Here is a 13,828-nt window from a genome sequence, read left to right as displayed (position 1 = left end):
CGCTTGTCATTAGAAGAGCACAGAAGGCGTTTCCTAAGTGTTTGCTGAGTGAGTGACTGAATGGGGAACCGGGCCCTGGCCGGGCCAAGCAGCTCATCCAAGGCACACATTGGCACATTGGTGAACTGGAGGCACAGCGGTGATAAGAGGTCACCCAGCTGCTCTTTCAACCCTGCTTCTTGTCAACAGAGACCTCAAGAGTTCTTGGCAGAGCGGGGGCCAGGACTTACACCCCGGCTCCCTCATCCTCAGAGCCTGACTGAGGGGTGGGCCAGCAGGCAGTGGCCTGGAGCGCAGTCTGCAAGGGCCCCAAACATGCTGTCCAGTAATGAGTGCCTCTGACTGGGTGTTCCTCCAGACAGAGGTGCCGTGCAAGGCGGCCCCTCCCATGACGGCAGCATAGAGTCCTGGCCTGTGTTCTGCTGAGTAGCTGTGTGTGGGGCCGTGGCCTTCGACCACACCCCTGACCCAGGCTGGTGGTCCTGCAAGTTGACAGTTGCAGTCAATGGAGATAGAAAGCCCAAAAAATAGGGAAGAAGGTGCTGTTTCTTGGGAACGAATGATTTATTTTATTATCTAAGTTGTCGAAAGTTTAATATGTCACCTAAGAAGTTGGCAGATTAGAAAAATTCTGTCTAATGATGAATTATAAAATTTTAATTAACTGAAAATTGGTTTGTCCATCCCCTACTAAGCAGATTTTGGAAACTATTTTTCAAATGCCAGGGGTGCCAAATCCTTAGGCGTCCAGCAGTGTTCACTAAGGGGCTCCATCTGTCACATGCGCCCGCTGGCTGGTTAGGGCACACCTGGCCGTGCTCACCCTTGAGACATGCTGCCTTTCGCTGCCTGTCCGCAGATTGGGGAGCGGGGCCTCAACCTCTCCGGGGGACAGAAGCAGAGGATCAGCCTGGCCCGTGCTGTCTACGCCGATCGCGATGTCTACCTGCTGGATGACCCCATGTCAGCCTTGGATAACCACGTGGCGAAGCACGTCTTTGAAGAGTGCATTCAGAAGATGCTCAGGGGAAAGTCTGTGGTCCTGGTGACCCACCAAATGCAGGTGACCCCCCTGCCAGGGCCCTGGCTATGCCTGACGGATCCTGGAGACCCTCGAGGCTGTGCTCTTTCAGGGTGATTCAGTGACAACCACACAGCAGCTGCCCCTTCATCTCAGACTTGACCCCCAAATTGGGGAGTGTTGTAGAGAACTTGGATTTCCTTTGCTTTCCACGTGGAGAGGATAGGCTGGTAAAAGATTTCTGTGGCTGGCAAAAATGAAACCAAATTTTAACATTTCCTTTTATCTTCAAAATTTTACGATCAGGCCCCTGCTTTTGAAGAAAAAAAAGAAAGAAGAAAATCCCTCAGGGAAGAATTGCCCGTGTCTTACCTTCTTCCCTGGTGTGGTGGCTGTGCCTGTCACCACCTCTCACACATTTTTTTTCCTGGATATTTGCAGGCTTGGTTTTGGCCTCAAGACGTTGCTATTATTTCTCCCTCTTTTTCTGTTTCTTTTTGCCTCCTTATTTTGGCCTTACCATTTTTTTCGTACAAAATATTTAAGACATAGAAATGGTTGAGAAGATAATCTGATGAAAACCCCCGTATCTCCCGCCCAGAGCCATAACCACACAGGATCCCGTCTCAGGTTGCATTCCGTTCTTCCCTCTTGCTCTCCTCACTTTCTTGTCCAGTGTTCCCTGCATGCCTTCATCCTTTGACAAGACACATGGGAATCTCTGGCCATGACTAAGTGTCCTTTTGCATATTTTAAAACTTTTATGTAATTGATATTTTACTCTCTGTGTCCTTCAGTAATTTGCTTTGTTCACTCGACATTGTATTTCTGAGAACTTCTTTGTTGATATGTGTAACTCTAACCCTGACTGGTATGGTACCCCCATATCTGAAGATACCAGAATTTATTTCTCTAGGATGGACATTTAGGTTTTTTTTTTTTTTTTTTTTTTTTTACCATTTTTCACTTTTACAAAAAATTCTCCAGTGTGCATCCTTCTACATGTGTCTTCTTGCACTTGTTCGAGAGCTTTTTCAGGGTGAAATTTTAGGAGTTGAATTGTTGGTTCATAATTCTTCAAAATCTTTAATTTTGCTAGATACTGTCAAATTGTTTTCCAAGTAGTTGTACCAATCTACACCCCCCTCCCCCATCCGCCCCCATTTTGTGAAAATTCTCTTCACCTCCATCGTCACCGACACTTGGGGTTGCCCAATGTTTAAACTTTTCTAACCGGGTGGTATCAATAATATTTGAACATGATTTAAATTTGCATTTTCCTTTTGAAGAGTTAGGTTGAACATCTTTTCGTATGCTTACTGAAGACTTTATTTCTTCTTACTGTTCAGTATTTAGAGTTTTGTGACGAGATCATTTTGCTAGAAGATGGGAAAATCTGTGAAAAAGGAATTCACAGTGAGTTAATACAGAAAAAGGGGCCATATGCCCAACTCATCCAGAAGATGCCCAGGGAAGCCACACAGGTGATTTCTACCCAACCCCACCCGCATTCCCCACAGGGAGGAGCACTCCCTGCACCTGGGGCGTGTGCTTCCTCCCAGGACGTGCTACAGGACCCAGCAAGGAGGGCACAAGAGCCTCAGGTGGAAGGTCAGGCCCGGACCACCTTTCAGGAAGAGCCTCTCCCGGACGATGCTGGTAATGGTGCTGGGTCAGGGCAAGAACATTGCATGCCTGCCTGTGTCCGCCAGAGGTCCTGGCCCTTCCTCCTGGACCCAGACCAGGCCATGGCCCTCAGTGTCTGGGATCCTAGACATCACCATAAGGGTTACAGATCCAAGTAGTGGAAGAGCATGGGGTGTGGACTGTGCTCGTGAGGAGGCCTGAAGGATCCAGGAAGCATGTCACAGAGGGCACAGCTGAGGGTGTGCAGAGGCAGAGGCAGGAGGGGGAGTAAGTATCTTTGGCCTGGAGTGGCATAAATTTAAAGGTTTGCAAGACATTTTGATATTCATTTTTACATGTTTGTTGAGAACAAATTTTGAAAACAAAGTCATTAGAAATGAGAAATGAATTGGGCCCCAGCCTGGATATAGAGGCGCTCGTGGTCCTGTTGCTTTTTGAGACAGGGCAGCAGAACAGAAACGTCTTTATTTTTAAAATAAGACAAGTTCTGGGTTTGAATTCCAATGCTGCTGCTTCAAAGCTATGTGACCTTGGCCAAGCAATTTAACTTCTCTGAACCCTCACTGGCAAAAGTGAAGGCAATGGTGCTTACTCTGCAGTGTCATAGTGGAGATCCGATGAGCTCAGGTGTGGGGAAGCCCCACCACAGTGCCTGGCACGTTGTGGGCTCCTGTCACCAATAGCATCTTCAGCTGTGAAAGTCAGAAACCGGTTTGGTCAGAAAAATAATTGGAGGAAAGTGTGTCGATCACAGAATGAAAGGAAAAGTTGAAGAAGCAGGCCTCAGCAACTCTGGGGGCTAAGTAACAGGAACAGGTACAGAATCTTTGAAGAAAACCTACTCCATACGTTTTCCATCCTAGTGTAATTTCCCTCAAGATTCAAATATAGGAAGACAGACCTCTTCCCCAGGAAAAATTGGGGTCTTGTTATTATAAGGGAGAGTGTCAGGCAGAAACAACATGTTGACATCCTGCTTCCTGTTGTCGTCATTGTCATCGGCAGCATCTCCTAGTATCTCCAGGTACTGGTCTCCTTGCCCTGCCCCAGGCCAAGAGTCGGCCTGAGCTGGCATCACAGTTGTTTTTGAGGAGTTGTCTCAGAAGCATATTGTGCAAAGCATCTTAGCAACCATCTACTATAGGCCTGCCGATTGTCAGATGAGGAAACAGAGAGGTTAAGTGATTTGCCTGAGGTTACACAGTATTGTGATCACAATTCTGGAACAAGTTTCTGGTCCCAGGTCATTGCTTTCTTCATTCTCTCCTGCTGACTCTCTCAACTCATCAAGATCTTGAGAACCCCAAGTCATCCAGGATTTATTGAATGGCTGTTGGACCCCTTTTCCAGACTCTGGACTCCAGGTCAAAGATTTGTCTTCAGCAGAGTCTTCCATGGGAAATTGGCTAATCAGAGTCAGACTTAGGTGGGGCACTGCAGCTGGAAGGTGAGGAAATGGAAAAGGGTAGAAGCCGGGGCAGAGGGCTTTGCAAGGACTCCTCTTGACCCCGGAAGGAGATGCAGGAGATTGGGAGGTGTACCATTTCCTTCTTCTCTTACCCTGAACCAGTGCTGGAAAATCAGCTCACAAAGAAGGAGAAGATGGAAGAAGGGTCCCTGAGATGGAGTGTCTACCACCACTACATCCAGGCAGCTGGAGGTACAGTCTGTCAGCTGCCTCATGCCAGGACTGGGGCTCTCTCTCAGGCCGGCCCTGTCCCTGGAGCCGGGACAGACTGGAACGTGTGAGGTCATGTGAGGTCGAGAGACACAAGGGAGTCATGCCATTCCTGGGTTTAACTTCCACACCCCAGTCCTACCTGACTTGATTATAGTAACTCTGCCACCCTACTCAACGCTGGAAGTTGTGTTTCCATGCGTACTTGAGTTAAAATGTACCTGCAATTTGTTTAATCAAGTATGGTAAGACATGCAGACATGGAAATTCTTGTCACGAAGGGAGAAGTTTACCCTCACAGATCCCTGGGGGCAGCAGACGTGCTACACCATGCAGGGCACGTGGGGAAGCAGCAGCCGGTCAGAGCTGGAGGCACAAGGGAGAGCATGGCCAAGAGCCATTATTGGGGTGTTTATGGGAAGGAGTGGGAGAGGCAGGGTAGGTACACTGAGTAAACTTAGGATTCAAGGATTTGGATAATTTCAGGGGCTCTGGGCTGTAAGCGTCGTCTGGTTGTCTGGTGCCTGGCCCTAGGGTGGGTTAGGGCAGGGAGAATGTTGGCTTGGTGTGTGAGAGTTTGATAAACGAGATGGTTGGGAGTGTTGGCTGTGGATGGTTTGGTTTGCATATCAAAGGTGTGCTCACAGGGAGTTGTTTGCTGGCTCTAGGAATTAGCTGGCCCTGGGAAGGGCAGTCTCTCCAGGATGAAGGCCCCAATATTAGAGCATCGAGAATACAAAAAATAAGGGCCAGCCTTGTGGCCGAGTGGTTAAGTTCATGCGCTCCACTTCCACGGCCAGGGTTTCACAGGTTCAGATCCTGGGCGTGGACATGGCACTGCTCACCAGGCCATGCTGAGGCGGCGTCCCACATGCCACAACTAGAAGGACCCACAACTAAAAATGTACAACTATGTGCCGGGGGGCTTTGGGGAGAAAAAGGAAAAACTTAAAAAAAAAAAGAATACAAAAAATAAGAAAACATAGTCAATAGAGTACTCTTTCTTTCAGTGTTTTTCAAACTAGTGGGTTATGAAATCAATTGAGTGGACTGAAGGCAGCGCTGAAGAAATGGGATAGAAAAGAATAGAAAATATCAGCACATGTTCAATATTGTAACATTGGTGAATCTTTTATTTTGGTGGCACTAAAATGTATTTCTGAAGGCAGATGGCAATTAGAATTTTCAAAGCTATTGCTTTATTAAATGGTGTACATTACCAAATTCACACTCATATGTGTACAATGTTGTAAGCACAAAACCAGGTATATGATACTGTATTTTTCGAGTAATTGAAGAGATTTTTGTGAGTGCTTTTGACTCCATGCCAACATCTTACTCTTCCTTCACTTTGGAGCCTGCCCTGGGTCAGGTGTGTCTTCTCTCTGCCTGCCGGTGGGGGAGAGGAGGCAGGGAGAGGAGGGCTCCCCTTCCACCATGGCATCCCTGTAGAGTATAGTGTCATCTTCAGAGTGGCCCCACAAGGCTGGTCTGACTGTCACCATGTCCTAGATGAGGAAGTGGAATGTCATGGACATTTGGTACCTTGCCCAGGGTCACATAGCTTGTAAGTAATAGAGGCAGAATTCCAACCCAAGGCTTTCTAACCTTGGACCCCAGCTTTTTCCAGTCCTCCAAGGTGTCCCAGGTGGATGGGGGTCAGGGAGATCCAAGGGCTGGGGTGGACCAGCAACTCTGTCAGCAGTTGCCTTGTACCTGCTTATGTCACCTGTGTGACTCCTCCCTCTCCCTCTCAGGTTACTTGGTCTCTGTCATGGTTTTCCTTCTCATGTTGGTGTTCATCTTCCTCACGACATTCAACATGTGGTGGCTGAAGCATTGGTTGGAGCAGGGCTCAGGGGTGAGTGCCATGGCAGGTGTGGGGTACTGGGCTTCTTCCTCCCTGAGGCCCCATAAGGGCCAGAGCAAGGGCTAGGGACCTCCAATGACAAGCCCAGAACCTGCTGTTGCCGAGCGGACAAATGGAGCTCTAGAGAGAACCTCTGGGAGCCAGAATTCTGGGCTCCCTCCTGGCTCTGGCCTCCTGTGTTCACAGAATGAGCTGTCACCTATGCAGTCTTGTTGGGATGAAACCAAGAGGTTTCTGTCCCCAAACAGCTCCCAAGAATGCTTTACAGTGCACCTTAGTGACTTCTTCCTTTGGCAACAGTTTTGCCTTCTTGCTCTGCTTTATTTAAAATTGGTCTCTGCACTCCTTGTTGGGGGCTGGGAGGCCACACCAAAGATGGACATGACTGCCTTCAGTTAAAGCAGGGAAAACAGACTTGAGTCAGTCACTAACCACAGCAGGGGAAAGAGCTGGGCCCCATTCTGATTTGGGCAAAGGCAATCTGAGCATTTTAAAGGGAGAATGGGGGAGGGAGGGCAGGGCTCAGGGGAGTCAGGAAGTGCAGACTGCAAGGGTTGGTGAGTGGTGGGGTGGGGCACCCGTGTTTGCGAGCTGGCAGTCACCCAAGTTAGGAGTCTGTCTTCCCACGGAGGCTGGAAGGCAGAGGCCCTGTCCTTCCTGATGATCACATTTCAAACAGTGGCTCTCAGGTCCTGGAGAGAGATGCTTCTGGCTTGCAAGAGATACAGATTCACCACTGTGAGCCTTTTCTAGTAGGCTCTCTGAGGAAGGCAGGTGGGGGGCATGCCATCAGGTGGTGGCGAGAGGCAAGAGCAGATCTTCCTGGCAGCATTTGAGCTTCCTCAGGTAGCATTTTAATGGGGTGCAGGGGGTCTGGGGTCATCCTAGGGACAGGCCTTAAGCCACCAGGAGAATACATGCTAGAGTCTGCTCGAGTCTCTTAGTGCCGGCGTTTGGAGGGCGTTGTTCTGCATTGAGAGCTCTGCAGCTCTCAGCCATTATGTGCCTGGTTAATTCATTCATCTTCCCATGTTCTGAGCATCACCATCCCCATTTTAATTATGAGGAAACTGTGCCGAGAAAGAATAAAGAAGCTGCCCTGGGACATGAGGGTGCCAGGACTGGAGCTTGGTCCTCTGAATCCAAGCCATGTCTTTCCAATGCTTCACTTGGCTAACTTTTGAGTCACGTGTCAGGCAGGGTTTGGTCAGGAACACAGAAGCCACTTGAAGTCTTCAGAGCTTCCAAGGATTTAACATAGGAATTTGAGGCCACACAAACATTGGAGGGGCTGGAGGAGAGAGGGGACACGGGCTCCAGTGATCTCAGCAGCAGGCAGCACTGAAGTGGTAGGTTCTCAGATGGATGCCTAGAAGCTACTGACCAAACTCCACATCCCACGCACCTGCCACAGTCGTCACCAGCATGTGAGGGCTTCTCCTCCCATGAGTGGGTTTCCTTGTCTGAATCTAACCTGAGACCATGCTGGCAAGGAGTCTGGGAAACTGAGCTCCCAAGCTCTCCCCTGCATCACAGTGAAGGATGTAGAAGGGGCGGGGACGATGCCGGGTGATAATCAAGCCCCAATTCCTAACACCATAGAGTGAAGGATGTTATGAAACTGTTTTCTACCCTGACAGAAGAAAGGAGGCCGCTGAGTAGAACAATCAGGGTGAAGTGGGTGAAGTGGGTGATGGGGTGGAGGAAAGAGCCAGAGTCAGGGAGACAGGCCAGTTAGCCAGCTGTTGTCGTGGTTCAGAGGACAGACCATGGGGCCGAATCCAGCGCAGGGCAGCGGGGAGGGAGAGGAAGGGAGAGCAAAAGAGCCCAGCCCAAGGCTTTAACATATAGTTTCACCTTGTCCCAGCTGCTGAGTCTTACGTGGCTTCAGGGAGAAGGATTTTTCTCCCTGCTGAATTTCACCCTGGACTCAGGTGGTCTGACTCCCTCAAAAGAAAACTCACTGGTTTGCTCTATTCGCACACGATGCTTCTGATATCCAAGGTGCATGTTTTCCCCCATTAACCAATTCTCCATCTCTGTGGACATACGCTCAGTATACTACAATTCAACTCAGTTCTGTCACCAAGTACCTGGAGTTAGCACAGACCCCACAGGTTAAGGGCTCGGTCCCATAAGACAGCCCCATTTCAGATGCCCATCATAAGTCTGGACTTCCTGTACTTTTAACGGACCAACTATAAATCAGGGATTCCCATGACCCCCTCCTTGGGTTTGATAATTTGTTAGAATGGCTCATAGAACTCAGGGAAACACATTTTTTGGTTAATATAAGGGATATAATAGAGAAGCAGCCAGATGAAGAGGTTCACAGAATGAGTTCCAGAAGGGTCCAGGTGCAGGAGCATCTGTCCCTGTGGAGTTGGGGTACACCAGCTTCTTGGCGCATGGATGTAGTCAGCAACCTGGAAGCTCTCTGAACCCTGTGCTTGGCAGCTTCCTCTTGTAGGCATGATTGATTATGAACTCAATCCGCAGCCCTTCTCCCCTCCCCGGAGGATGGGAGGTGGGGCTGAAAAGTCCCTAGCTTCTCCTCATGGCTTGGTCTTTTTGGAGACCAGCCTCTATCCTGAATGGTAGGGCCCCTGGCCACCCGTCATCTCATTAGCTCCAGAAGGACACTCCTATTGCTCCAGAGACTCCAAGGGTCTAGAAGCTCGGTGTCAGGAACCAGAGTCAAGTCAAATATTAGAACAAAAGATGCTCCTAGCACCCCTATCACTTAGGCAATTACAAGGGTTTTAGGAGCTCTGTGCCAGAACTGGGGACAAAGACCACATATATTTCTCATCATATAACACCGCTTGTTCTTTCTTGAAGGCCAATAGCAGCCAAGAGAGCAACAGGACCCCTGCAGACCCGGGTGACATCCTGGAGAACCCTCAGCTGCCCTTTTACCAACTGGTGTACGGCCTCAGCACCCTGGCTGTAATCTGCGTTGGGATTGGTTGCTCGAAGGCTTTCACCAAGGTCACAAGAAAGGCATCCACAGCCCTGCACAACCAGCTTTTCCACAAGGTACGGGCCCAGACACTGCATGTGGCCACAGGGGAAACCCTGACTTTGCCCCATTTTTTTTAGTGTTTATTTTTTGAGCAGATTTTGGTTTAAGAAAAATTGAGTGGAAAGTACGAAGAGTTCTCATATTCCCCTTACCACTCCTGCAGTTTCTCCTATTATGAACCTCTTGCATTAGTGTGGGACATTTGTTACAACTGATGAGCCAATATTTATACAATAGTGTTACTATTAACTAAAGGCTATAGTTTACATTAACTGTTAAAGTCCATAGTTTATGTTAACTGTTCACTCTTTGTGTTGTATATTCTATGGGTTTTGACAAATGTCTACTGACGTATCCATCATTAAGTATCATACAGAATAGCTTTGCTGCCCTAAGGCCATGCTGAGGCGGCGTCCCACATGCCACCACTAGAAGGACCCACAACTAAAATATACAACTATGTACTGGGGGGATTTGGGGAGAAAAAGCAGAGAGGAAAAAACAAGAAGATTGGTAACAGTTGTTAGCTCAGGTGCCAATCTTTAAAAAAAATAAAATGCCGTCTGTAAAGAGCGTGGCTGTGCTGGGGGTTGGGGAAGCCTTGGGAGGCCTGGTCCTGTCCCGGTTTTGCCATTAACTACTTGGGCGGCCTTGAGCAGATCGCTAAGCCGCTTTGCCTTCCCTGGGCCTCAGTTTCCTCATCTGTAAAATGAGGATGCCAACCTCGATGGTTTTGTTAGGGCCCTTCTAGTGTGAAATGTCCTTCGATCTCCAGAGGGTCTCACGTCCACTGCTTTCAGAGGTCCAGTCAGGACACCACCTTTAGGAAGGGCAGTTGTGTTTCCAGTCACCCAAGTTGCCGAGTCATATGCAACCACAGTGGAACTGCTGCTGCCAATTTTTTGTGATTTTGAGTGAAAATGGTCTTATCTCTAGAAAATAATAAGAGGTGATATTAATGGGATGCTTGTCAGGGGCAGGCACTGTTGTAAGCACTTTCATTGTATTGTTTGTTTCTTCCCCCCTTCCCCCTTCCCTCTCTCTCCCTCTCTTAAATAATAGCTAGAGATATAATTCACCTGACCATAAAATTCACCCTTTTAAATTGGCCAACTGAGAGGTTTTTAGCATATTTGCAGAGTTGTACAATCCTTACCACAACTCTATGAAGCATCATTATCATCCCCGTTTTACAAATAAGAACATTGAGACTCAGAGGGGTTAAGTAACATGCCCAAGGTAACACAGCAGGAAGTGAAGGAGTCCATAGCACGGCAACTCAGGCAGATTGCCTCTGGAGCCCATGCCTTCAACCTGCTCCACCTTCTCTCCCCTGGAGACTGCTTATCTGCATCCTGCACCTCTTCAGAGCCTAAGGGTAACTGACATCTTCAAGTCCCAAGCAAGGCCTGCAGCTACTCTCATGATCTGGGTCGCTTCTGTTCCTGCAGGTTTCCCGCTATCCCATGAGTTTCTTTGACACGACCCCAAGAGGCCGACTCCTAAACTGCTTTGTTGGGGATTTGGATATGCTGGACCAATTCTTTCCTTCTGTTGCTGAACACTTCCTGCTTCTGATTTTGCTGATAATCTCCACCCTGCTGATTGTCAGTGTGCTGTCTCCATATGTCCTGCTGTTAGGAGCCATAATAGCCATCGTTGGCTTCGTTTATTGTATGTGAGTGGGTTCTTTTTGCTTGTGAATGGGGTTTGTGACTTGAGGGGAGAGGCTGGGACCAACTTAGGATTGGGTGGTCCCTAAGGCGGATGGCCCAGGTCACTCACTCTCATTCTCGATGCAGGATGTTCAAGAGGGCCATCACTGTGTTCAAGAGACTGGAGACCTACAGCCGCTCCCCTTTATTATCCCACATTCTCACCTCTCTGCATGGCCTGAGCTCCATCCATGTCTATGGAAAAACTGAAGACTTCATCAACGAGTGAGTCCTTCTGCTGCCATGTGAGGATGATGGGGATGGTTGGGGAGAGGAAAAGCAGGAAGGTAGGAAATAGTGTATCTGGGAATAGTGTCATCTTTGGAAGAATCGGAGAGAGCATTGTTTTATTCTGCTTATTTTTCTGAGCCTCCAGAACCTCATCTGTAAGATGATCCTTATAAGAATAAAAAATGTAAGTGATGTGGAAAATGTTTGTAAACCTTAGAGACCCGTGGATATTGCATATATATATTAGTACAATGAATAGTAAGAAGTATTACTGTGTCAGCACTTCTTGCATTGCTTTTCTTTTGCTTCCAAACAGGTATCTAATTTTGATAAAATAATAAGGAGTAATAGCTTTCTGAATAACAGAATTTCCTTCACTATTCATAGATTTGCCTTGTAAATGTTTGTTGAAACAAATGAGAAAAATCCTATGATTGTTGCTGAGGCTGAATTGTGTAATATGAACTTATCTCCCTGTAAAGATGAATCCAACATGGTCAGCACTGAACTACAGGAAGCTCACAGTGGGGTGGAAGACAGGCGGCACAGACACCTTTTTGTAATGATACAGGGTTGGAGGTGACAGGCAGCACCGGAGAGTAGCAGATAAAATGCCATATGAGTCCAGAGGGGAAAGAGATGCCTTGCAGCTCAGGGTATCAGGGAAGGCTTTCGGGAGGAGGAGGCATCTGAGCTGGCCTCGGAGCCTGGTAAGGTTTGAGCAAGGAAGGTGGTGTGTGTTCAGTTAACTGGAATATGGGAAGAACCAGGGCACCAGCTCTCCAGTGGCGTTGGAGAGCACCCAAGGACTGTGTGGACACCAGGACTGAGGGATCCTGGAGCATGCCTTCCTTGAGTCAACACTGAGAGCCTATTAGGTGCTTGGAGCCCACTGGGGATACAGCAGTATGCAGGACAGATACAGCTCCACTCTGAGGTGGATGGGGACCAGGAAGGGATCACTTCCTTCTCTCACTCACAAGTCCTGGCATTTCTTCACTCTCATTGGCCCAGTTAGGTAACGTACCCATCTCTGAATCCATCGACAAGGGCAGGGGAAGATGCCCTGATGGGCCTGCATCGGTCAGAGTCTTCTCCTAGATCTGGGTAGGGTCAACTCCATGGCTGAGAAAGGGGTAGGGAGGAACCCCCCAAAGAGAAGTCAGCTTCTGTTGGTGGGAGTGGGAGCTGGATGTTGGGGGAAGCAACAGTGTCCACCCTTGGGAAACCCTGGGCTAGACAAGCACAAGTGGTGTTCAGGTGTTCTTTCTTTCTCAGGTTTAAAAGGCTGACTGATACGCACAACAACTACCTGCTGATGTTTCTGTCTTCCATCCGATGGGCGGCATTGAGGCTGGAGCTCATTACCAACCTGATGACCCTGGCTGTGGCCTTGTTTGTGGCCTTTGGCATTTCCTCTGCCCCCTATTCCTCTAAAGCCATGGCTCTCAGCCTCGTCCTGCAGGTGAGGCAGGCACTCTCGGACAGCTGGGGCTTGGCCTGTGGCCTGTGGGCAGACTCAGGGGGTCCGTGGGTCTTTACTCCCTGGCTTTTTGGCTGTTTGTGATCTTATGAACAGTGTGTTTGGCCTCCTGAATCTGCTGCTTTGCTCTGTTTCCATGTCACCTCTGAACCCGAGGTCTGTCTTTAAAGGTGTTTAGTGGAATCATAGAATCTTGGGATTGAAGAGGAGCCTGCAGGCAACAGAGTCCCACCATCTTATTGTGCAGATGGGGAAAGTGAAGGCCAGAGAGGGGAGGGAGTTGTCTGAACAGACAGTGTTAGAAGCAGAGCCAGAGCAAGAACACTGGCCTCTCGGCTTCCTGGCTGGTGTCTTCACTTCACTGTTCATAGCCTGACTCTCTTGTTGCACTTCTGAGTTGTCTGGGGAGGGTGTTCAAAGGTGATGTTCCAGGCCCTCCCCTGGAGCATGGCTTCTCAGACTTGAAAGTGCCTAAGACTTGAAACAGAGCACTTGTTCCCAGCCTCGCAGGCTTACTCAGCCTGGGCCCCTCTGGGCCCGCGGGAGGCCCACACGCCAGATCACAGCCATAGGGTCCAGTGTCAGGTCCTAGTCAGGCAGGAGCTTGGAACCTAATCTTAAAAACCTGTTCTCTAGGGGACTCTGATGTAGCAGTCTGTGTACCTCATGGCCTGGGTTCCTCTACACCTGGCATGCTGGGGGAATGGAGAGAGACTGGCTGGTCAACGTCTCTGTCCACAGAGTCCTGTGCAGGGGCCATCTGTGAAGGCCTGTGAGGCCAGAGGCTGGCTCAGCAGCCGCCTCAGGGAACCCTGGGGGCTCAGTTCCAGGGCACCCCCTAGGGGTGTTTGTTAACTGTCCGGCTGTGGCTGTGTGGCTCTCTCTAACTGGCCTTAGATCTCATGTGCCCCAGTGCTGAGGTGTTCTCTGGGTGTGCAGGGGCTCCAGCTTGCTCCTTGTTCAGCCCTGCAGCACACACACATTTGCACATACATACAGTCCTGTGCTTGCAGATCCATGCCAGTGTGTGCAGAAACTTCCACTGGCGCACAGGCCGTGCGGACAGCTGGCAGAGCTCACGCTGGCAGCAGCTGACCAGTGTGGGAACAGTGGGATTCACTGGGAGCTCGTGCTGGGCCGGCACTGTGCTGGGCACTG

At 49.2% G+C, this 13,828-nt stretch overlaps 1 protein-coding gene across 11 annotated transcripts in view; it reads left to right on the top strand.

The window, feature by feature from the left end:
- The window catches only part of ABCC11 (ATP binding cassette subfamily C member 11), a 73,512-nt gene that overhangs the window by 35,215 nt on the left and 24,469 nt on the right, over positions 1-13,828 (top strand). For all 11 annotated transcript variants that reach the window (XM_046682347.1, XM_046682341.1, XM_046682343.1 and 8 more), the window contains 8 exons: positions 860-1,063; positions 2,371-2,680; positions 4,239-4,328; positions 6,104-6,207; positions 9,058-9,255; positions 10,693-10,919; positions 11,044-11,181; positions 12,466-12,652. In XM_046682347.1, the coding sequence (XP_046538303.1) occupies positions 860-1,063; positions 2,371-2,680; positions 4,239-4,328; positions 6,104-6,207; positions 9,058-9,255; positions 10,693-10,919; positions 11,044-11,181; positions 12,466-12,652 (1,458 nt within the window). The remainder of the gene's footprint in view (positions 1-859; positions 1,064-2,370; positions 2,681-4,238; positions 4,329-6,103; positions 6,208-9,057; positions 9,256-10,692; positions 10,920-11,043; positions 11,182-12,465; positions 12,653-13,828) is intronic.

The sequence above is a fragment of the Equus quagga genome, chromosome 13 (assembly GCF_021613505.1).
Source record: "Equus quagga isolate Etosha38 chromosome 13, UCLA_HA_Equagga_1.0, whole genome shotgun sequence".
Taxonomy (NCBI): domain Eukaryota; kingdom Metazoa; phylum Chordata; class Mammalia; order Perissodactyla; family Equidae; genus Equus; species Equus quagga.
This window is presented reverse-complemented; position numbering and strand designations above follow the sequence as displayed.